This window comes from Sylvia atricapilla, chromosome 3 (genome assembly GCF_009819655.1).
Source record: "Sylvia atricapilla isolate bSylAtr1 chromosome 3, bSylAtr1.pri, whole genome shotgun sequence".
Taxonomy (NCBI): domain Eukaryota; kingdom Metazoa; phylum Chordata; class Aves; order Passeriformes; family Sylviidae; genus Sylvia; species Sylvia atricapilla.
The window spans coordinates 113,065,860-113,090,161 of NC_089142.1; the positions used below are offsets into that span (position 1 = coordinate 113,065,860).

The window sequence follows — 24,302 nt, forward strand, 5'->3', positions numbered from 1 at the left end:
GCAACGCTGTCAGGCGGTTTCCACTGCTGTGTCCTCATTCAGATAGACAGGGTGTGATGAGTGTAATCTAATTAAGGAGAATTCCCCAGATTTTTGTTTTGTGTCTGCTATCACTCTGTTTTTAACTTCTCCAAATTTATTATAAATGCGCCCATCTGTGGGCTGTCAAATAGCACTGACTCCAAGTAGCTGCTTTTGGAGAAGAAATAGATGGAGAGGATGAAAAAATAAATTGCTGCATTTTTTAACTGTTTGCAATTTCAGAAACTGTCCCTTGTATTTCATGTTAGGGACGATTTTCCAGGCAGTCAGAAATATATGTTTTACCAGTGGGTTGGTGGGCAAAATGTTTATTCAAATATACATATTATTCATTTGGTAGTCTGGTTGTTGAGTGGCACAGACAGCCCATGCCTTTAACAAGCTTTTGTTAAGAAAAAAATTTATGATCTTGTCATAATCTTGGAGTCAATTGTGAATATTCTGAGGGAGAAGGAAGTAATTACTCACCTTATCATTCTGCTTCCTCTGTAGAAGATTGATCTCAATCTCTTCTATAGAAGAGCTTTTAAAAGCTATTACATCTCTGTGAATTTGAAAAAGCTATTTTTTGGCTCAGCTAACAAACTGAAACTCTATTAGTTGTGGAATAGTAGTTGAAATGCCCCAGAGGGACCCATTTCTGAAATTTTCATGGGGTTTTCCTTGGTGAATAGTTGGGCTGTGGTTTTCAGGCAGTCTGTACGTTGAGTCACGGTGCAGAAAGCACTTGCAGGGAAGATGGCCCAGCAGAGAAGGCAGGTGTCCTGGGGGCAACCACAGAGCTGGTCTGGAAAGGACTGCTCAGCCCCAGGGAGATGGGAGAGGCTGGCTCACAGCAACGCTTGTGGCAACAGAGAGAGCTCATTGTTCCACACTTTGTAAGCAAAGCCTGGCATTGCAGAGGTTGGAAACAAGGCCTTCACCCCTGCTGGTGTGGGCCTGAGGGCTGGGTCACATCGGAGCTACCAGAGAAGCAGAGCACAGCAAAGCTGAGGACTTTCCCAGAGGCAGCAGAGGTTGCTTGTGTTAGGGACCACAGTCAGAGGAGCAGATCAGCAAAAATCTGCTCAGTAAACATACTGCTGGCCTTCTTCAGTCAGAGGCGCAAGCCCTTCTTGGGGACAATTCAGCTGTTTGAAGAGCACAGCATCCCAGAGGGATGGTGGAATCAGTTGCTGAATTTCCCTGTGTAAAGAGAAAGAAAACCGCATTGGAGTTGACCTGGGCCCAGCTGTTTGCCCACCACCCATAAAAACCTCTCACTTATCCTCATGAATAACAGGAGTTTGAATTTACCAAGCGAAATGATGGGACCCTCCAGCCTGCTATTCATTACTCCAATTAACAATCACTTGCCTGAAAAATGGGCCAATCTGTTTCTTGGGGAGCCGCATAGAAAATCCACAAGGCAAGCCAATTAGCATACCAGTCCTCACCGTCTAGGGAACCTAATTTAGTTATTTGGTTGATCTAAGTACCAAAATATTGTTGTTTTGTTATGGAGCATATAATGTTTGTTAAATGGCTGAAATCCCCCGGGGCCCATATGCTGCTGATACTCCCTGCCTCCTCCCAAGCTGGCAGAGGCAATAAGGCAAAACTGTTTTGTCCCGCACATGGCCCCTGTATTTTCCTGGCACAACACGGCAGCTGGACGAAGGCAGAACAAACCTTCGCCACCCAGGGTGGGCGGGATAGCTTCCCTCCGAAATAGTTGCACACTTGAGCAAGCCCATTGTCTGCCCAGAAACTATTTCAACCGCCTCTTACCAGGCGGCTACAAAATAGTGCGCAGAGCCAGTGTTTGGACAACCTGTCTGCACAGCACATTGTGCAGGAGCAATTAGTTTGCAAATTGCCCATTTGCACATCCGCGCATGAATTAGTTACATTGCTCCCACAGGATTTGTTATTCTTATCATTGCTGTTAAGGAAGGCCCATGAATAAAAAAAAGTAATTTGGACGAATGCTTCCAACCCCAGCGAGAAGTCGGAGCGTCTTCCTCGGTGAGGATAGGCAGAAGGTGGAGTCCCTAAGCAGGAAAAAGTAATTCTGAGGGATGTTGCCTCTTTGTGTTTCTAATTCTCAGGGCTAATGCTAGTGTAATTGCGGCACGAGTTGTGCAAAGATTTTTGCTCATTTCATAGCTTTTGTGTGTGTGTGTGTGTGAAAGAAAACACATGACAGCTGTGTAGCTTGTACTGCCATTCCTGGTGCACATGCTCTGTGCTTGGAGATGTGGAGAGTTATAGGCCCCAGTCCTATAGCTGAACTGCTCCTTCATTTCTGGAGAAATTCCATGTTGGGATTTTAGCAACCAAAGAAACACCAGAGCTAGCAATATACTCTGACTGATTTAGTGGCATTGCTTTCGTTCTAGTCTGAATTTGCTGGAGATGGTGAAGAGTGACATTGGAAGAAAAGGAATCTAACAGAATAGACAGTCCTTCTCAGTGTTCACACCACATTTAGTTCTCCAACTCAAAACCCCAAACTTCACATCACTGCTACCTGGTCAACAGAGGGGCAGTATAGGTAAGGTGTGACTGTACCTGTCACATATCTGTCATCTGGCATTTTGGTCAGATATTCCAGTTAATCTGTGCCTGCTCAAGAGGCTGTGCTCTCACCAGCTTTGTTCATTTGTGCTGGTGTCTAAGGGTTTTTCTGCCCAGCTTTGAACATGCTGATGTTTCTCCACCATCACTGTCCTGAGCTGGGTTTTAGCTCAGCTGCTCACCTTGCAGGCCCTAATACAAGTATTCAGGTGCTGCTATATGATCACCTTTTGGACCACTCCACTCCTGACAGATGTCCAGAGCCTTGGTAGTCCAGTGGCTACTGCCAAGGCTGAAAAAAAAAATAGAAAAACGAGTTGTGGTCAGGTGATGTGAATGTCCTGCAGAACATCTGCTTTTCTTCTGGGAAATCTCAGAAGCTGATGTGGGAGATGCTCTGTGGCATTTATGTTTTTAACTTCGAGTCGCTAGAGGCCACAGAGCAGCAGCACCACCCCCCTCCCCAGATTAAAAAAAATAAAATAAAATCCAGCTCTGCCTCATATCTTTATTCTGTAGTTTCTGATAATGTCTTTTCTGAGGGTGAATAGTGTCACTCTACCCCATGTGCACATGACACTCTGTATGAACAGCCAAGTTCATAGTTGGTACAGTTAAGAACAGCAATTTTTTTTGCTACTGTGAATGACATTAGGGAATCCATAGTGAAAAATATGCCCCTTCTTTTTTTACACAAATTTATCTTGCTTCTGGGAGAGAATGTTTTCCAACCAAGGCATATTACTTAACATTTTCTTAGCTATTTTAGGTACCATCCCAAAGGACTGTCTCCAGTCACCATCTTTTTCCATAGAGAGATAGATATGTTTTTTGAAAGCAAAAAATCTCTTTTTGCAAGTGGCTCCATTTGCTTGCACATCTGACCAGACCCTGTGCTATTTAGTGTTGATTTATCACCTTTGCAAATGTGATGGAAACTCAGTAACATTTAATGTTTCTTTGCAGCTCAGTGGTTAACCAAATTCCTCTGGGCTGAGAAAAGGCTGATGTTGATTCGAGGATTTAGCAGTCAAATATATTGAGAACTTGCCAATATGGGCACAGCCAATTTTGTATTACACTTATTTCTATTTAAACCAGAATGAAAAAATTCCTTTGAGATACTCTAGTAGTATTTTGTCAGCATGTTTGTAATGTTTGAGCCAACTTATAATCTCATAGAAAAAGGTTGTTTGTTCTGAAACCATAAAAAGCAGGACTTCCCGATGCTATGTTAGCTCTCCCAAATTCTTTACATACTGAGTTATCTACTTTTCCTCCTTGGAAAGGTAGGGGCAGGTACTCACGCCCAAATTTCTCCAAAACATGTGACCATTGCTTCTTTCCTTGTTTGAAACTGCAGAAGTTTATTGGCTTAAAATTGCTCTGAACAGTGAATGACAGCTCAACAATCAGCATTTTGTGGGAAGGCCATCTAACAAGCAGGAAAACAGTTTGCTCTTGGTAAAAGAACGAACTTCCTCCTTGCTGTCTTTGATTCTATTGGTGACCCTGTATTTCAGTGCTGTCTTTTTATTTCAGTGTCTGTCCTTGCCATTTCCTGCCTGCTAGTTGGGAACCATTGATGTGATGATTTCCTTGGAGCTGCTGCAGTCTAAAGCAATAGCGCCTGTGATCCTAAGTCTCACTTCATTGATGGTCCTGAGATTTGAGGAGCTCGGGCTGTGCATGGGGTAAAAAAGGACCAGGATGAAGCTTTCCTGCTACAGCCATTGCTCTTTGATCATAACTGTGGTCTAAATGCTTTGGGGAATGGGTGGCTGCTGCATTTTATTAAAGACGTGCAACTGAAATAATAATCGGATAAAAGGATCATTTATTGTCGAACGATTATGGAGCTGCATTATGTGATTTCATATCTTTTCCTTCAAAATCTCTGCATTTCAAACCAGCTTGTGGTTTTACTCTGTGCCATTAACACTTTGGTATTACACAGGAGTATATTTCACATGGCAATTCAGTGGGATATGGATTATGTTATCAGGAAATAAATAAAATTTTCTCAAGTTGGCCTTGGCTCTGCTGGTGGTAATCATGAAATTGTTTGTCCTTAAGCTATGGCAGAGGATTGGATTCTTAAAAAGTGGATAGAGAAAAATGCTTTTAGAGTGATTTCTTTACAATAAAAACATGATAGTCTTAAAGCTAACTGATAATCTTTGTGAGTCCATTCCATGTGAAGCAGGAGAGCTAACAGATTCCCAGCTGATATAAGTCAACATAGTCCTGTTTGATGAGAAAGCTGGGTCAGTCCACAGCAGCTGAGGAACCAGCCCCGTGACTGAAAGAATCCTCATCTTGCTGGCAAAACAAGGGAAAAGACTGTAACAGGATTTTGTGAGGACAAATAATATTACAGAGCAGATAAGATGGGCTGGACACCAAATGGGATGGTGGTTTCATTTGTTATTTCTCAAGATTATTTTTTTTTTAATTGGAATATGCACCAATAAGGACAAGTTGTCTTGTGGAAGGCTGTTAACCTTTTTTACTATAGTTTAGTTTCTAGCAGTGTAGTGGAGTTAGGCTCATGAATGGTACACCTTTAATAACAAAACTCCTGACTTAATCTTCTCTAGAGGTCTGCGTGACATTACTAGCTGTAATCTAACCCTTCCAGGTTATTGTCCACGCACTTAGGGGCATAAAACCTTCTTTGGGAGAATTAGGTATTTTCTCATTATGCACGCCAGTAGCTTTTCACTGAATATCACTCAATTTCCATGAAAACCTGAGTTTCTCTGGCAAGTTGCAGTTTACCTAGTCTTTAAAAAAGGATCTTCAGAATTTTTTACTGCTCTGTCCTCTATCTACCTGCAAATTAATCAGATGAGATACTCTCTGAGGAACTGCTGGGAAGTGAAAGCAGTTTGTCTTCAGAGCAGGCAGATGCAGGATGTGTGTGGGGAAGGAAAGGAAATGCTCCAAGCAGATGAGTCCCTGCTGTATGTGGAGTCATTTCAGGACAACGGCCTTGTGGTTGAAGCATCCATCCATTTCTGTTCCTTCCTCTGCCTGCAGGACTTCGTTGCCATGTGTCCCGGGAAAATGTGCAGCTGCTTGGGCTTCCCACTGACCAGCTGCTTAAAAGGTGTTTAGGGTTTCCAGGATTGCACATAGACACCTAAAGTCTGAGCCCCAGGCAGCCACAGCATATGCTGGATCCCAGCTCCTGTGGGGAAAATAATGCTTTGATTCTCTGAACCTGTATATCCAGATTTAGCAAACCCTCCAAGAAAGGGACCTTGGAACAACCACAGTATGGAGACTGGAGTGACTGCAGCAAGAGCAGCTGCAATGCTGTGTCACTCCTCCTTGTGTCACAGATGCTTTACTGATATTGTCCTCATCTAGGATGTCTGGGAATGCATGGGCAGCACGGCTGTACCAGGGCTGAGTGTTCAGGTGTCCTCTGCCTTGAGAGGCAGGGGCTGAGTAGTGCCTGCTGTCACACTCCTCACAAGGTGGAGCAGGGAAAGCAGGTCACAGCAGAGAGGGGTTGCAGTTTTGCCATCTGCAGAAGGGTTTGTGTGAATTTGACATGCTGGGTCAGTGGCAGGTGTCCAAGGTACTGGGAATATTGGAGAGTCTCATCCTGCTGGGTTATGAAAGACAAGGAGACCTTTGCTGGCAGATGATGTGTCCAGTCAGGTCTCGCCTGCACCCAGCTACAGCTGCAAACAGTGTTGGTCTTGTGCTGCTCAGATTTTGTATTGCTGAAATGTTTGTGTGTGTGGAAACCTTTGTGGAGGCCATTGCTGAGATGTGATCATGTGCCAAACCTGAACACAGAAATGGAACAAGCTGGTGCATTCCTATTTCCCACCATGGCTTGAGCATGGAGAAGAAGCAAGGTGGGAGATGTTACAGTGTTTAGTACTGTGGCTGTACTGTGAATAAACCCTCTCTGCTCCAGTGTGCAGGCACACAGGACAGACTTAGCAGGGGTCTCCATGTCCTAGGGAGCTGGTTGTTCAAGAGATCACTGAGAGCTCATGGCTAAGCTGGAAATCAAATTGAAGCCTCTCAGGTGCTTGAGACAAGTGCCTCCACCTTCTCTTTCTAACTAGCTCATCTCAAGTCCTGTGGATCATTCAGCTTAGAGGGCTGTTCAACACTGGAGAAATCGCAGGCTCATCTAACTCCTGCCAGCTAGTTTTGTTTTGCTTTAAATTAATTGCTTTTTCTTTTCAGAGACTTGTTCAGTGGGGCTTGGCTTGAAGAGGCGCTGAAATGCCATCACACATTCTGCACCTTATGAGAGGAAGTGTAATTGAGCCACCTACCCCTTAAACACACTGGCCACCTTTGAATAATCAGGGAAAACCACCACAAGGGTTAAACACTTAATTTAGATGGCTTTGTTTGTTACGTGTGTGCTTTCTTGTTCTGAGAATTAACAGAAGATAAGCTAAAAGTTCATTTATAAGAGTATTAAAGGATAATTATGATGGAGTAAATGCAGCAGGTCAAAAGGCATTATGATGAACAGAATCATAATATAGGGCTTGGGAAAATAAGCTAAATGTACAATGCCTAACACTGAGTGCCACAGAAAGTGTTCCTTCTCGCAGTTTCTCTCTGCTTCTAGATGCCCACTCCTAATTAAAGTACCTCCATCAGAACTCTGTTGTTTGGGCATGAATATGTAATGATAATCAATTGCAGTAACATAAATTAAACTTTTGAGCAGGCATAAATATGTGACCTTTTAATATCAACAAAATGATAAAAAAGATTTGGTAGGAAATCTGTTTCAATCAGATTAGAGGAGAAGTGGGTAAAGCTGATTACAAGCCCACTAAACACAGTATTTCAGCAGTATTTGTTCAGAAACAATAGTGTTAATTCTACTTTAACAAGTATTATCTGGAAAATCAATAATTAATGGTAACCCATTATCAACTTGTAATTTAGCACAGAGATTAAGTTGGAGGAGAAGTGAAAGCAAATGGGCAACCTGCTTTTACTTGATCTGTCAGGCTGATGGATTAACAAGTGACAGTAGGGCTTCATATTTTTTTAAAGGAGAGGTGATAGAAATAAGTCAATTTGGGCCTCATTTTTGCCTCTTGCCCTCCTGCCTCCTCAAGCTTTGCAGAAGAGCTGCCTTGTGCAGCCAGATTGCTGTGACAAAGCTGGGGGGGGGGGGGGGGCATCACCCCCAAATCCACAGGATGCACGGAGAGAGGTGAACAGAGGAGGGGAGAAGGTGCTGTTTGTAGGTGGTGTGAGCATGTGCAGCAGCATCACCTTGGCAGGGCTTCCTACAGGGGCATCTCCTTCTTTAACCTCTTCATGCAACTCCCAGCATGCCAAAAATACCCCCTACCATGCTTCCTTCCTTGACTGACAGGACTTGTAGCAACATGTGGGAGTGCATGTGAGCAGCCAGATTTTCCTCAGCCAGCTCCTCCCTTCCCCTTACCACATCAGCTCTGTTGGGGGAAACAACCTTATTTGTCGTCTGTGTGGCGCTGGGACTCAGATGCCACCTGTGCGTGGGCTGGAAGTGATGTGCACAACTTGTCTCTGCATCAGGTCATTGCACCAGATGCCAAACAGATGATGGTTTTGTGAAGACAAAACCATTCTTCCGGAGGTAACAGGTGTCCCAATCAAAGATCTGTGTGTGTGCACGTGTGCATGATTCTCTCAGGGTGTTTCTGTGTGTGTTTGCAGAGGCTGGAGCAGGCTTTTAGAACAGGAACATTGCTGAATTTCAGGTGGACAGCAGTGAGCCAACTCTTCTACCTCACTGCTGGTCTGCCCATCTTTTTCTGGGCAGAGGCCCTTTCTTCCCAGAGCTGAGTTACTTACCTGGTTTGGGGCAGAGTGGGATGCAGTCCATGGGCTGTGGTGGTTTATGAGAGTAAGAGAGTAAAAGGAGGTGTGTTGAGGACAGTGAAAAGCAAGAAAGTCAGTGCTAGAGGGCTCGTGGAGGCCCTGGTGCAGCTGAACATGGCTCTGTAGGCACCCACAGGTAGGATGCTCTCTGCCTTGCTCAGAGGCACTGGACACAAATTACAAGCAATGGCCTTTGTATAGGAGAGAGGCAAGTGTGCAGGAATATATCATCTCTTTTAGCAGAGTTAGAGCTGGAAATAGTGACCTCCTAGGCTGGCCTTAGCTTTCCCACCTAACTTGCCCTCACTCTTGGTGTGGGTGAGGAACACCATGGCAGGATGTGAAGCCCAAGAGTTGTACTTGTCTGTCTGTTTCCACTGGCTGCATCCTCCACTTCTGAGCTGCCTTGACAGGGCAACTGGCATGCTGATGTCCCAAGCTGGCTGGACACAGCTCTGGGGCACACTGTGCAGAGAGGGGTGGTGATGGGGCTTTCATGACAGTCAGCAGGGCGGGATGGTCTCTGCAAAGGGAACAGATTGAAGGCAGATTGTGCGGGTGAAGCAGCACCGTGCTACATAGATAGGGAGTGGCTTCAGAAATGGCATTTAATCATTCAACATTAACACAAGACATCTGTCACCACCCTTGGCAGTGATGGTGCTACACAGCAAAACAATATGTTCTGGTTCTCCTAATCACAGGAAAAACACTACTTTTTTTGCAGAGAGTTCTTTTAGTGCCTGGCACAAATCCTTCTATTTTATTATAGCAATCCCAGCCAAATCCTCCAATAAATGGAGTTTTTATTAATGTGCAGCTGTTGAATGAGAAAAAAATAAAACTCAGAAATAAAAATGAATCCCTGAATAATCAGGCTGATCCCATGCAGTAAGAACAAACAGGCCGACCACATACTTACAGCTTTTTGGTATTATTTAAAAATATGGTCAGGGCTTTTCTTTCCCACTCTATTTTTTACACAGACCTGATTAGATTTTGCTCAGGAAGATCCAAACCACCTCTGTGAGCTGGAAATGCAGCAAGGAGTGAGAGGAGCTAGGATGAGGGTTACATCCAGAATGTGTGCCTGATATTTGCCTGCTGCCATGGTCAGGAATTTGCTCTGGCTGGAGAAGAGAGTGGCAGGGTGGCACAGTGCCCTGGGCAGCTGGGTTTGGCTTTGCAATGAGGGATGTGCTTGCAAAAGAGAACAGAAGAGAGTGTCCAAAGGATCAGGGTGGAAAAAGCTAAGCAACAAAAATCCTCTGACTGTGGCAGCTCTCAGCAGAGGATGGCGTGGTTTGCTTTAACCAGCTGCAGTTTGGTGTTCTTTGCCTTGACTTTGAGCTTGCCAGGTGAAATGCCAGTCAAAAATGTTATTCTGCAGCTAAAAATGAAGGAGGAGTGATCCATGGTGATGTGGTGGGTGAGGCAGGTGCTGAGCTGGGGGAAAGAGCAATGCCACCCTGCATTTAGCCCCAGGTCCTTTCCCTGTGCACATGCCCTGCCAAAGCATCTGCAAGCTCTGTGTGATGAGTGGAGAGTCCTGCCAGGAACAGAACAAATCTCCTTCCTTTATGCTCGCTCTCGCTGCTGGGAAATCTGGTTCAAACCCTGCCCCACCCTCAGCCCAGCCATGCGGCTGCACGCGCCATGGGAGTCGGGCTAAAGCAGGTCCCAGGCTCCAGTCCAGCTGGCAGTACTGCCACCATCCAGGGCTGCTCCCTGATGGCTCTGGCCCAAAGGAGAGTGCTGAACAGGCAGAGATGTGGGAGAATTGCTGGAGCTGCCATCGGATGTGTGCAGGTGTATCCATGTGGCTGGGACCTTGGACAGCCCCGTGTGAGCCCACCTAGAGTTAAACCCCAGCAGGAGGGCAAAGCCAGCTTGGGAAGCACTCCCAGAGCCAGCAGGGATTTTGTGCTACCGAAGGCACTCCGAGGTTAGCTGTGGCCATAGGGACAGTGCCTGTCACCACAGCCAGGCCCTGATCACCCAGTGGTGCAGCCTGGCTGATGTGAGGCAGGAGGGAATGTCCTGAGCAGATAGCACCCTGCCTACAAAACGGCACGACCATCTCTGCTATTCATTCTCATTAAATTCGAGCCAAAGTAAAGCCCTAATTCTTCTGATTAAAGCTTAGAAGTTAAGCGCTTCGGACAGGATGTGTGCCTTGCCCTGTGCTCTCTTAAACCACTTTGTCCATTCCATGACAAGACACTAATAACACACTCCTATATATGTTTTCTTCTCAGACAAATATGGTATTTATATGTGGTCACCTGGCTATTTTGGAAGCAGGGAAGTAGAAGGAACTGTTCCAAGCAAAGCAGAGGTCCATGTCTGCCAGGTTTCATCCTTTATGGATTGGGCTTTTCCTAGAGGAATTGCCCTGGGAGAGATTACCTCAACCCAGGTATGGGTTGGGGTGTTCCAGAAATGCTGTGTTACCTCAGGTGCTCTCCAAGCGTGGGATCAGCCTGCTGTCACTGCCTTGCAGGGAGTGGGTAAAAGGGAAGTCACAGGGTGGGTTGGAGTGTCAGGGACAGGAGCAGATTCGTTAGTGTTTTAGCCTCCATGAACAGGTAGTTTACCCAGTGTAGCTCTGTTATCAAGCTTTACTTGAGTGCTCTGTACCCTGAGGATGTGGGATAGGACTGTGGAAGAGGCTCACCTGCATCGCACTTGCCTTTAAGGAGAAGCACCTGCTGGGAAGTGTGGCCCTGGGCAAGACCTGGGCTGCTGCGCTTTCAGCAGGGTCTGGGGACACATCCTTAAGGTCTCGTCCTCCACAGATGTTCAGCTTCGTGCAGGGAATCTAGGAAACTTCTGTCTAGAACATCTGGCATGGGGAAGCTCTCCCATCGTGTCCTCCTCTGCACCACAGCCAGAGGCACAGCCTGGTATTGTTGGTCACAGATCAATGCATTTACCCATGTGGAAAAATGTCATTACCACTAGGGCTCGGCTTTTCTTTCCTCTTGGACTGCCCCTGCTGTGCTGGTGAGGGGCTGGCTAATTGCCCTCTTTTCTCAGGTTGCCCCTGGGGATGGCTGCCCCAGAGCCATGACACACAGCTCAGCTGCGCTCTCAGGGCTTCCCCCAGCCGAAGGGGCTGCTTTGACAAACAAATGAACACTCAGCCGCTGTGCAGGACCGCGGGGCTCTTTGTTACATCTCCTGTGAGCTACAGAACAAAAGGGAGGGGTCACTTAAAAAGAGAGGGAAGGACGGATCACGGGCCCCCAGCCAGGAGGGGAGATGCAGGCAACCTCCTTGTCTGTGCATCCTGCTGCTATGGCCCCCAAAACGGGACTGAGGACACCTTTCCTGCCCTGGGCAGACAAGAGCAGAGGGAAGGGTATAGCCTGGGGTTTCTGCTGTCACTGCTGCGTGTCACCTCTCAGGAGTCGGGGAGTGCTTTGGCTGGAAGAGCTCTGCAGGAGCTGCAAACAGGCTGAGCCGGGGGATGTTGAAGGAAACTGGTGACCAGGCATCTTTTCCCTGTAGAAACTGGAAAACTTTCTACGTATCAACAACAGGAAATAAGAGCCTTCACTGCAATCCAAATAGGAAGAAAATACATTGTTCTACCTTCAAAAGCCATCGTAACCTCAAGCCAAAAGGGCAGACTGCAGACAACAATCCCACCACAAATGAGAGCTTTATTTCTTCCTCTTCTACTTTACTTTCTCTTCTTTTTTCCAGAGTGTAACAATACCAATAATATAAGTTCTGTTTGAGATGATTAAATAATTATTCATTGTCAGCAACATTCAATCTGTTCATTTATACAGTATGTTCCCTTTTGGCATCAAGGCCCACCTTGACTATGCTAGAGGGATCCTGTCAAAGCAAAACCCAGGAGCCGGTAGAAAAGCTGGGAAGTCCTCTGTGCTAAGGTCTGTCCTTAATTGTAAAAAAAAATAAGTCCCTCAAGAAAATTTTACAAGTTTTACAATGCAGTGCTGCCAGTGTAAAAGAATAGAGGAAAAGATGGTGTAGGAGTGACACTGGTGAGAGCAAAGCTGAGCTATAAAAGAGAACCAGGAAGGGGAAGGCCCCAGGCGTTGAAAGATGCCCTTTCTGCATCCAAAAAGAAAATTGCAGAATGCAGTGTCAGAGCACAGAAAACACATCGCTGGGTGTGTGGAGGAAAGCTGGGCAGGAACAGCTTTCCTGCAGAGCGAAGTAAATGTGTGAACTGAGCCACAGGAACCCTATCTGTATTTCTCACACCAAATAACGTGGTTACCTACAAAAATGAGACAGCCAAGCACATGCACTTTGATTCTTCTGAGAAGGAGGATCCATGCACATGAATATTTAGGTTATTTTCTCTTATTTGTATAGGTGCTTTAGATGGTCTGTTTGGGACAACAAAGCTTTGGTAAAGGGTCATTTGCTTGTGTAATGTCTGATGGTATTTGTGAGACTTTCACATCAGTCTTCAGCTAAAAGACACCAGTTTAGGTCTCTTAGTAGTCTAATTGTTAATGGGGGAGAGGGAGGACACTGTGAAACTCATTACTGACTCATCTGGTCTGCCTGAAAACCAACAGTTTGTGTTGGGAATCCTTGCTTCAAAACCTCCCCGCTCAGCTGCAGAGTAGCTGGGAAAGCCCAGGTGCCATTTGTCACAGCAAGCCCAGGCCAGTGCTGAGAAGGGGATCTGCACCTCTTTGCACAGCTTAAACCTCTGAATTCACCTGCAAGCAGAGGTGCCCCGTTTCAGCACCTGTTAGCACTCAGGAGAGCTGATCTAGAATGCCGTATTATGGGCAAGAGTGAGAGTAGTTGCCTCAGTGCTGGTGTTCCCCTGCTTTAATTAGGTTAGTTTCTTTCATGGCAAGTGCTGTCATACCAAGCTGAAAATCAATACCATATGGCACAGCACTCAGATAGCAAACTTGGAGATTAATTAAAGGAGAAGTGCTTCTGTTGGATCTCAGAACACAGCAGCTATGATTAGGCATGGCTGAACTGGTTTGGAAATGCAAAGGCTGGGCAGCACCAGAGCTGAGCTGGAGGCTCTGCCACTCTGGGGTCAGAGCAAACTGCAAATCTCCCTTTCTTTACTTGCTAAAATCACTGGGTAACATGCTTTCCTGGATTTTCTCGTGTCTTTCTTCCAGGCCAGGGGACCGAGGTTCAAAGGGAAGCATTGTTCTGGAAGGTCTCTGCTAGGTGAGGTGCTGGCTATGAACTTGGAGAAGGTGCTGCCTGGGGTCTGGCTTTACTCCTGGGCTGAGAGCTGGGAAAGCCATGGGGAGGAGAGGAGAGGAGAGGAGAGGAGAGGAGAGGAGAGGAGAGGAGAGGAGAGGAGAGGAGAGGAGAGGAGAGGAGAGGAGAGGAGAGGAGAGGAGAGGAGAGGAGAGGAGGAGGAGAGGAGAGGAGAGGAGAGGAGAGGAGAGGAGAGGAGAGGAGAGGAGAGGAGAGGAGAGGAGAGGAGAGGAGAGGAGAGGAGAGGAGAGGAGAGGGAGAGGAGAGGAGAGGAGAGGCAGGAGGAGAGGAGAGGAGAGGGAGAGGAGAGAGGAATCAGACTACATCATTGGGAAGTTCCATTTCCAGGGCAAAGACCAGAGTGGGACAGTGTCTACCCCTCTTTTGGGAGGTTGCTGATTTCATGAATGTGGCAGCTATTGTGTGTGTTTGGGACCCTCACAGCCGTTTTACTTCTGCCGATACTTTATATTCTTTTCGGCTTTAATGAGTGTTTCTCTAATTGACTTGATGATTTCTGTTAATTAGCACATTTTGGAGGAATGATCAAAAAATAATAAGATAAAGTAATCAGACAAGCATAGTGCAAAGGAATAATAGCTCCTTTGTGGGGCTAATTGGAATGGACAGTCCATCGGCTAGTTTGGGGCACAGTTGGATATTCCCAGCCTAGTTGTGCCTTGTGCCCAGAGCTTCCAAACACCCACATAGACCCAGCTTTGTAGTCATTTCAATTAGCTTTAATGAGCTGTGAATGAGCACCAAGGAGGATCGAGTCTGGGCCTGACCTGTTTTGCCATTGCCCAGATTTTGTTTCAGGCTGTGGCAGCAGAGTTTGCCCAGAACTTGCGTCAGGTGCCGGGTCCTGAGTATCACCAGGCAGAGCATTTCCCGGGAGGGCTGTGTCTCAGCTTCACACACCCTGTGTAGGACAAGAGGGGGTTGCCCACGGGGACGTGAGATGGGCAGATAAATGGTACTAGAAAGCAACAAGTTTGGCAGAAGCAAGAAGGAGGAGAAGCAAAAAGCAGCAGCTGAAGGAGCAACCAGAAATTGGAGCTACTGCTGTTGTGCCTACTCCATCTGTGTTTCTTCCTGAACACTCTGTCCCTCCTGTTCTTCCCATACATACACATCTGGAACAAGCCCCAGTCCTCTGCCTAGGAGCAGGAACAGTGCCTTCCATGGGCTACATCACCTACAGATCCTTGGAGATACACAGGGTGAGCTCTGCTTGCTCACCAACTGCCAGCCATGCTTACAGTTGATGCTGTAGGTGCAGCACCTTGATGGCCATTTGTTTGGCTAGGAATTAATTAGGAGATGGGCTCCAGGCTGCTGTGACAGCTGTCTGCGTGCGGCACTTCCCCAGCAGTTTGATTAAATCTGTGACACTCCAGATGTGAGCGCCCTGTGCAGCAGCACATGGTTGCTCTTAAACTCCACTTAAACCGTGACTGCTCTTCTGGTTTTAATCAAAGGCAAATGCCTTAAGACAGAAATCTGTAGAGGAATTAGTCGGGATGTCTCTGGGGCGTATGGAGTGGGACATGGAAAGGGACCCCCCACGCCAAATTAGGGCTGACAAAACTTGAAGTCAGCTGGGCTGGCGATGCTACTGCACTGAGCAGGTGGTGCGTGGCCATGTGTGGCTGTGCTCACCCTGCAAACCCTCTGCTTCACCCACATCCAGTTGAGCTGCAAACCAAACCCTTCCCACAGCCTGACAGTGCAGGAAGCACAGGTTCTCTCATTCATTTAACCTGTTCACACTGCCTGCCTCTGCAAATCCATCATCCCAAACCAGACAGAACTTGGCCACTGCATATACCTATTCCTAACTGGCCAGGAGTGCACACACAATCCACCACTGAGCCCTGCTGCAGCCTGAGGAAAGTCCCATTGCATGCATTTCCAGGAGGAGGCTCATCTGTAACTTAGAGATAGGGATTTAGCCTTGCAAAATACAAATGTGACTGGCTGCAACTCCCTCCTCTTTGCTGCCTTCTCCCCTAGCTATGGCCTGTTTCTCAGTTCCTTTTCACCATGTGTCAGAGGCAATGCTTTTGCAACAGCCATCACTTCCCCATGTTCCCAGCAGGGTGTGGAGGAGGCAGAAGAAAAGCCCTTTCCTTCTGCTTATTGAGGTTCCCACACTTGCCAAACTGCCTGTGTGCCATCAGCTGGCTGCTTACCCTGCTGCACTCCACTTCTGGGTCACCTTGAACCTGTGCAAGGCCCACCATGGCCACCAACAGGCTGGCTGATCTTGCCCTGCACAGCAGGAGCCCTAGGGCTGTGGTGCCAGCATCATCTCTGGGGAGCAGGCTCCAACCTGCTCCTGTGCTGATGTGCCAGGAGCAGATGCAGGTGCAGGATGTGGAGCTGGGGAGGAGGACTGGGATGAGGACTGCTGGTGCAGGTACAATGGATGGGTGTGCAGTAAGAGCTGGGCTTTTGGAGATGGGTTCCTCCATCCAGCCTGGGGCATAGGAGCCTCTTCCACCCTGAGCTGGCTGAAACTGTCAGATGGTCCTTTATTATTGACCTGATTCATATCTAAACCAGGGAGGTGAAAGCTGTCTTATCCCATTACTAATCCCCTAAACCAGGCCCTTCAATACCTTCTCCTGGCAGCCCCCTCCTCATTGCTACAGCAGGTGGTTCCAGGCTGAGTGCACATCCTTCTGGGCTTTGCCTGAGCCCATGGTGAAGACAGGGTTTCCAAAAACCCACCCCAATGCTGGCTCTGGAGTTATCATCAGCTGAGGGGGATCTGCCAAAATGCTGCATGTATCTGCTGCATGTATCCCCTAAGGACTTGCAAGGCTTGCTCCTGGGCTCTGAGAGGGACAGCTCCAGGCATCCATCCCATCATGGGTGCCCTCCATCCTACAGGTCATAGCAGCTGTCTGACATGGTGGTGAAGCAGCCATGGGGAGGAGGGGACAAATTGGGGACTGTCCCATCCTGCTGAGTCCCCAGTCCTGCAAAGTGCAGGAGGGATGGGGGTGCTCCAGCATCAGCTGCAGGGCAGCGTTCATCCCCTGAGACACAGACTGCACCAAGTCTGGGGCCCGCTCTGGTAGAGCCCCATGGAGATTCTGGCTGCTGGGGCACCTTGATGGCTGCTGGGCCGGCTGGCACAGGCATCCTGCCCACGGAGAAGGGGGGCAAACCCCAGGGAAATTAGAGCAAGGGGCGATGTTTGATGTTCTGCTCTTTTAAGCGATTAATAATCTTTCAGCGTCGGAGGAATCAGCTGAAAATCTTCCTTAGAAAATAATGAGCAGAGAAACATTTACTGATTAGTCTAATCCCAGCTAATCCTATCTGATGAGCATATATCAAGATATCCTTTAACTGATTTATTGTCCAAAGGACTGGTGGAGATGCCCCTCTTCACCATGGCTGGGGGAGCTGGGGGTGGCAGCAGGGTGTCCCCCACACCCCATGCCACTGTCCTGTCGTGGGACAGGGCGTGTCCCCAGCCCAGGGCATGGCCTGGGTCACCTCGCCCCGGGCAGCAGCGCCATATCCAGGCCACCTTGCCAGCATGGGGAGATTTAATCGCTATTTCCATTTCTGCATCTATCGGCTTTCTCTTGGGTTTGAGCTTTTATGTTTCATAAACTGATTAGGAGCAATTATACGTGCTTTATCCCCAAACTTTCCAAATGCCTAGGCCATATGCATATTTAAGCTTCATCATCTCTCCCAACAGCTCAGCCTCAATGTAAACTGCTGAAATCAAGCTGATTCTGGGACAACATCAAAAATTAGGGTTTTAACCACTAATATCTGCTCGAACAGGAAATTTGTTGTGGGTGGTGGCCGGATTATGACTTCTAATTACTGTGGCAGATCCTCCCTGCCTAGCAGTGAAAGTCTCCTATTCCAGCAAAACTGCAGCAAAAGCAGTCTGGATAAGGGAAGATGGCCAAGGGGACCCCGGGGTGCTCTGTGCCTGGGCAGGGGGCAGCCCCGGGTGGGGATGCCCAGGCATCCCTCCATCCTGAGCACACGAGTACCCTGAATTGGTGGTTTGGGAAGTGTGGCCGCACTCCCACACCTCCTATTCCCCTCACACCCATTTGCCTTTCTTGGTGAGAAGCACGATGTTCCAGAGGGTCCCCCCCGCCAGCCCCCAGCGCCGGCACGGCAATTATCCTAAATGAAAGTTATTGTTCTGCTAATCCCGGGAACAGCTTGCGATGGGAGATTTGGGTCTTTCTTTAATAATGCAAAGTTAATGCGGAGTCCCCTTGTAATTATCTTTATCAGAAGGACCCTCGGTTAATCTGACCGTCCAATGAAGGCCTGGATCAGGCGGCCCGTGTAAGCCGGTTGTAAATCATTTCCATCAACAGATGAAGGGAAGGGGGAAAAAATTGCAGCCCAGGTGCAAAAATCTGGGAGCAAAAGGGAGCACAGGGCCAGGCACCTCGACGCGGCCCTGGCCCTGGTGACAAGACACCTGGGGTCAGGGAGGGTCCTGCCCGACAGCCCCTGCCTGCTCCCAGCTCTGCCTCTAGGGTGCTGAGCCCAATGGGACGTCCCTTCTGGATGTGGGGCTGAAGGGCCTTGGGCTGGAATGGGGGTACCGGGGAGGGCACTGCGGGCACTAGAAGAGGAGATCGGGGACACAGGAACATAGCAGGGGGTTCCTGGGAGGAAACCTGGAGAGGTGAACCCATGGGGAGTGAGGGGGATTTATGGAGGGTGGAGGGGAACAGGGTGGCCGAGCCGGGGAGGGACAGGCACTGAGAGGTGGTCCTGGAGAGGATCTGAGAGACACCGCAGGGACCCGGCAGGGCTGGTGAGGACCGAGTGGGAACGGAGGGAGGGACGGCGAGAGAAGGCGGCGGGGGCCGGGCGGGGGCCTGGGAGGGCCCGGGGGAGGGACGCGGGGTCGGTGAGGGCGGGAGGGTGGGACAGAGACCGTTAATCCGGGGGATTGGGAGCACCCCCCCGCCGGTCTGGAGTGTGATTGGAGCCGGGACCGGCGGCGGGACGATAAAAAGGGCGGCGGGCGGCGGTGGCCGGGCCAGGCGGCGGCGGCGATGCCGGGCCGGGCGGAGCCGTCGGGGGGACGCGCGGCGGCGGGGCCAGTGGCGGTGCCGGTACCGGTGACGCCCGGGGCGGCGGCGCGGCCGGGCGGCGCGGGCTGCGGGCCAAGGGCTTCGCCATCACCGACCTGCTGGGGCTGGAAGCCGAGCTGCAGCCACCCCCCGGCCACCCCCCCGGCCGCCACCCACGCCGTGCCTACGAGGGCGGCGGGGCGCTGGGGCTGGGGCTGGGTCTGCTGTGCAGCCTGGGGGGCCGGGCGCCCCGTGCCTGCTGCCCGCCCCGCTGGCCGCGCTGGCCCGCCCGCGGCCCCCGCCCGCCTCCCGGGCCGCCTCCCGCCGCCCGCCGCCACAAGGAGAACATCTCCGGTAAGCGGGGTCGGGGTCGAGGGTGGCCGCTCGGGCGCGCACGGGGACCCCCGTCCGGAGTCGCTGCCGAGGCGGCTTCGCACCCCGCGGCCGGACGGCGTCCTCCCGGCCGTGAGCGAGCGGCTCCCGTGCTGCCGGTCCCGCCGGGATGCCGAGCCTTCCACCCTCCGGCAGGCGTGGGCTCCCACCCCCTGCCCCGGGACGGCACTGCCGGTGCAGCCCCTCGGGCCTGGCCGTGGGAGGGGACCGTGCCTGCCCCGGGCGCGGAACCGTGTTCGGGGAGCTGCGTTCGGTTGCCCCGCTCTCGACGGGAACGTGACTCTTCCATCCCCGCATGCTGCTGCTGCTGCCAGATGAGGACAGCCTGTCTGGGGACGCCAGCGACATGAAGATGTCCACCTCGCAGATCAAGAGGAAGAAACGCCGGCACAGGTAGCGCCCGGGAGCCAGGCTGTCCCCGTTCTCACCTCCTCGCTGCTGCCACCATCCTCGCGCTGTTCCTCCGCCTGATCCCCAGGCTGGGGCGGTCGGTATCCCCAACGGGGGATAAAGGGAGGAAAAGGTGGAAAGAGGAGGGCTGCAGCTGGGGTGGGGGGAGGATTTTCCGCAACCCCTCTCAGCATGGGGGGGCTGCCAGCCTCGCTGTTTGCCCAGGGGTCCGGACGGTGTGACAGGATGCTCTCTCCTCTCGGCAGGACTGTATTCACAGCTCACCAGCTGGAGGAGCTGGAGAAGGCTTTCAATGAAGCGCACTACCCCGACGTCTACGCCCGGGAGATGCTGGCTGTGAAGACGGAGCTGCCGGAGGATAGGATACAGGTAGGTGGCTGCAGCGGTCCTCTCTCTTCCGTGGAGTCTGCGGGCTGCCAGCATCCGGCCGCCTCCTCTGCCCCGTGGCAGTGAGTGCAGGTGGTGGGAACGTGGTGGCGCTGAAACTCTGCAAGGCGCCCGGGAGGAGGCTCAGCTTCTGCCTGCTGTCACCGAACAGCTTCCAAATGGACACGCAGAACCAGGGGACTGAGCTGCCCCAGCAGTTGCTCACTGCTGGCAACTTGGCTCTGTCCCCCCACTCAGTCAGGAGCTGGGAGCAATTTGGAGCTGCTGGGCCAAGCTGTGACACAGGATCTTGCTCGCTAGCTTGCCCCTTTGAGGGACACATGGGCGTTTTAGGGCCTGATCCTGCTCCTCTATGGAACAGCTCAATGGCTTAAGAATGTGGTGGTCGTCTGGGCAGCAGCCTGGTTATATCTACACCCCTCAAACCTTCAATACAGGAGTGGGGTGGGAGGAGGGACCTGAGCACCTTCTGTCATCATTGGTCACTGAATTATGGACTCCTTCTTCTAGAGAGGCTGGTGCTTTGTGGATCAGGCAGGGAGGCCCTGCGGGCAGGCATAGCAGCTTAGGGTGACTGATGGGATCACCCTCCTGTGCCACGATCAGCCTCACGTTAACATGTGCTCCCTCTCCCCCCCTTCCTCCCCTCTCTGACACCACGTCTGTGCCCTCCCCACACGCTGCCCTCCTGGCGCCGCCTGCGTGTCCACACCCCGTGTCTGCACACCCCACGCCTCCACGCACCCCACGGCTGACCTCTTGCCCTGGCTGGACATTCCTCCGTTCCCGACGGGCCCCCGGACACCCGGCCCTGGGGGCTATCTCCTCCCCAATCCCACCCGTCTGTGCTCTCCTGGCTGTTACCCCTGAAGGTTTGGTTTCAGAACCGAAGAGCCAAGTGGCGGAAGCGGGAGAAGTGCTGGGGTCGGAGCAGCGTGATGGCCGAGTATGGCCTCTATGGGGCCATGGTGAGGCACTCCATCCCTCTGCCCGAGTCCATCATCAACTCCGCCAAAAGCGGGCTGGTGGGATCCTGCGCGCCGTGGCTGCTGGGTGAGTGGGAGCTCGGGGAGCTGCTGGGGGGATCAGGGCTCAGCTTCTTTCATATGGCTGCCCTTACCTTTTTACAGAAAGGAATGGGGCCTCCCCAGCCCTGGGCTGTGTGCAGGCTGCCAAGTGCCCTGGGTTTTCCACCTCCTTCTTGCAAAGAGCAGCTGGGAAAGGAAACCCTTTTACTGCCAGGTCAGACAGGTTCCTGCATGTGAGTGGGCATCACTGCAGTGCTAGCAGACAGCATGGGAGTTGCAAGGCATCTAAGAAGTCACTACCACTCACCCCTAAGCTGAAGACACCTCAGAGCTACCCTCTGCTCACACAGAATCAAAATCCAGGTTGGAATGGGTCATTACAGTGCACCTCTCCCTGTAAGCCTTCCCTGCTACAGGGGAGGTACAGACTAATTTTGCCACAAGCCATGCCCTTGGGCTGCAGAGAGAAGGGCACTGGGTTGGGAAAGGCTGGTAGCTAGAGAGAGCTTTCCTTGGGATGCAGGCAAGAACTGAGGGAAAGGAACAGTTATGTAGGAGGTGATTCTGAGTCATCCCAGGCAGAAATAAGCAACCGGTGCCCTCGGCTTTGCTCTCTTCCTTCTGCAAGGTATGCACAAAAAGTCCATGGAGGTAAGCAGGAAGGCAGAGAGCCAAGAGAAGCTGGCAGATGGCTGGCGAGTGGAGCAGGAGGAGGAGGAACTCAAAGGGACTCAGGCCAGTTCCCAGAGGGGCTCCGACAAGCTTGGGCCTGCAAAAGACTCTGAGGACACAGCCATCGACCTCTCCAGGACAGCCAAGCATGAGAAGAGGGGTGTTCTGAGGCAGTGCATCAACGGGGACCCTCCCACAGCGCAGAACGACAGGGACCACTGAGCCTGGGCTGCGCCGGAGGAGGCCAGACCTCACAGCATCCTGGGCGAGATCATAATATTTATTGATTTATTGATATATTTTTTTTTCTTAAATAACGGAACTTTTATCTGAATTCAGGGCATTTTAAAACTGGGCACACGCATCCCCTTGTCACCTCACTTTCAAGCTGTTCACTTCTCAGCAGAGCTGGGGTGGAGGGTGGCAGAGGGGTAGTAGTGGGGCCAAGAGCAGAGCAAGGACGGGAGCGCGTTGTGGTCAGCACTGATGGCTGCTGGGGAGGAGCCCCCTTCCCCTCCATGCTGGCACCACTTCCCCAGCTAGCCAGAAGCACAGAGAGGAGCAACACATTGGGAGTTGCTCCCTCCTCCAAGACACAGGTGCAAGGATGATGCAGGAGTTTTACAGACGCCTTCTCCAGGCACTTCCACCCTGGCGTGGCACCTGTGTTCCAGCCCTTCCAGCCGAGCACACGGCTCTTCCACCTCAAGGAGCAGCAGGGTTTTAAACAGGGTAGGGTTCATCCTCAAGCTGGTGTAGCCTGACAGACAGGCAGGTTTACACTCCCTGAGGATCTAGCCCACCAATGCAGCCTTATCACTGGATTTACACTGTGTATCTTCCTTAACTCATATTTGGGAGAAGGGGGTAAGGAGCTTTTTGTTTATGCAATGATTTTGTACACTCTTGAATGTCACTTGGCACACTATGCATGATAGAATAGACCTTTTTGAGAAGCAAGCCATAGTACCCTGAAGCAATTAAACAATTTTGTGAATTGACATAAGAAGATATTTTGTAATTGTCTGTAAAAAGTGTTAATGTCAGAGCTGTTTCTTGGTTGCCCTATATTTATGTCTAAAAGCACTTTAGTAATCTGGATTTTTGAATGTGGCTCTTCCTGTATTGTCCACCATTTATTTATTACACATCCATAAATAAAATTGTGGTGTACCTTTGGTTTTCATGCTCTATATTGCAATTTATACCTTCCTTTGACACATCTCATGGCAGTTGCTGGACTGGTCCACGCACATGCCTCAACAGCTCTCCTGGAACACCTCCAGTTCAATCTCCTTCACCAGCCAAAACATAACGGAAAATCGTCAGAAGGTTTTATTAAAATCTGAGTAATTCCAATTTGGAAAGTGTCCTAATACAGCTCAGGGGGTGTGTGGCCAGGTACTGATGCCATCACCTGGTCCTGCCTCTGCTGCTGGGCCTGGCTGCTCTCACAGGTGGCTCTCACAGTCGCAGGCTCTGCTGGACAAGGGGAGAGTGGGGGGACAGTTCCTGGGAAGAGCAGAGTAATAAGTGGCACATGCAGATTTCCTGTCTTTCCCCTCCTTTGCATAGCCAGACCCCACCAGGCAGCCAGGGGAGGGGTAACATATGCATGGCAAATACAAGCTTTGCAGAAAAAAAAATGTTTGCTGGGGGTGGGAGGGGGGTGTGTGTGCTGTGGAGAGCACAGTTCAGGAAAGAACCAGCCAGGGCTTATTGCAGCAGCAATTAGGCTCACTGAGAGCCGAGACTTAGCACATTGGAGGCCTAATCCTGCCTGAGCAGCATCTGCAAACCTTTTATTTGGGCTGTGCCACGCTGGCACTGGATGCTTGCAATCCTTTTTTACCCCCCCCCCCCCCGCACCCCTTCCCCCTTTGGTCTGCCTGCTGCAGATGGCCTGGCTCTTTGCCTTGTGCTGGCTGCAGCACTGTGAGAGCAAGCACGTCACCACCACGAGTGCCACAAGGGGAGACACTGTAATTCTAGCATGTGCAGGGCGCAGACCCCTCATGCTCCTGGTAGTGCCTAGTGGGCTCCCAGCTCCCACCACATGCTGGGAAGGAGGAGCCAAGAGAGGGCTACTGGCCCTTCATGTGCTGGGCAGGGACTGTGGGGCACAGGTGCTGGTGGGTGGCAGTGACTGCCCAGGCTCAGCTCCTTGGTGACAGGGTCTGGTGCCCTCCTTGAGGCAGGGAGTCACTCCGGGACTCCCAGCTGTCTGCACTAACCCTGGCAGGGAATTCTCCACTATCCCCCAATGTCACCGCCTGGAGCAGCGATAGGAGCAGGGCAGCACGTTCCTTCATTGCTTCAGATTTGATCCATCCTGAGATCAGTGGCAGCCAGACCCAGCCACGGCTCCTGCCAGCGCTGCTCAGGCCTGGGCCGGTGACAGGAGAAATTCTGATGTCAGACAGTGGCTGCCCCTTGCACACAGCTCCACTGCTGCCCATGTCAGACCCCACAGCCGTCCTGGTGGCCACATCAGGCCTGGTGCCATGAGCTTTGCTTGGTAAGGAGCCCCGGGGTCCCTCAGCCACAAGTGCTGGGCTTGCTCGAGCAGGAGATCCCTTCCATGTGGCCCAGGCACGAGAAGTCTAAATTCAAAGCTGGTGTCCAGCACATGCAG

The 24,302-nt window shown here is 50.8% G+C and overlaps 1 protein-coding gene across 1 annotated transcript; it reads left to right on the plus strand.

Annotated features, from left to right (window-relative positions):
• Positions 1-18,758: 18,758 nt before the first annotated feature.
• VSX1 (visual system homeobox 1) lies at positions 18,759-22,829 on the plus strand. Its single transcript, XM_066314403.1, is given in 8 exon segments — positions 18,759-18,855; positions 18,858-19,010; positions 19,013-19,050; positions 19,052-19,130; positions 19,484-19,562; positions 19,826-19,949; positions 20,840-21,020; positions 21,624-22,829. Coding segments are annotated over 8 exon segments (1,017 nt in total). The 3' UTR covers positions 21,890-22,829.
• The last annotated feature ends 1,473 nt before the right edge of the window (positions 22,830-24,302 follow it).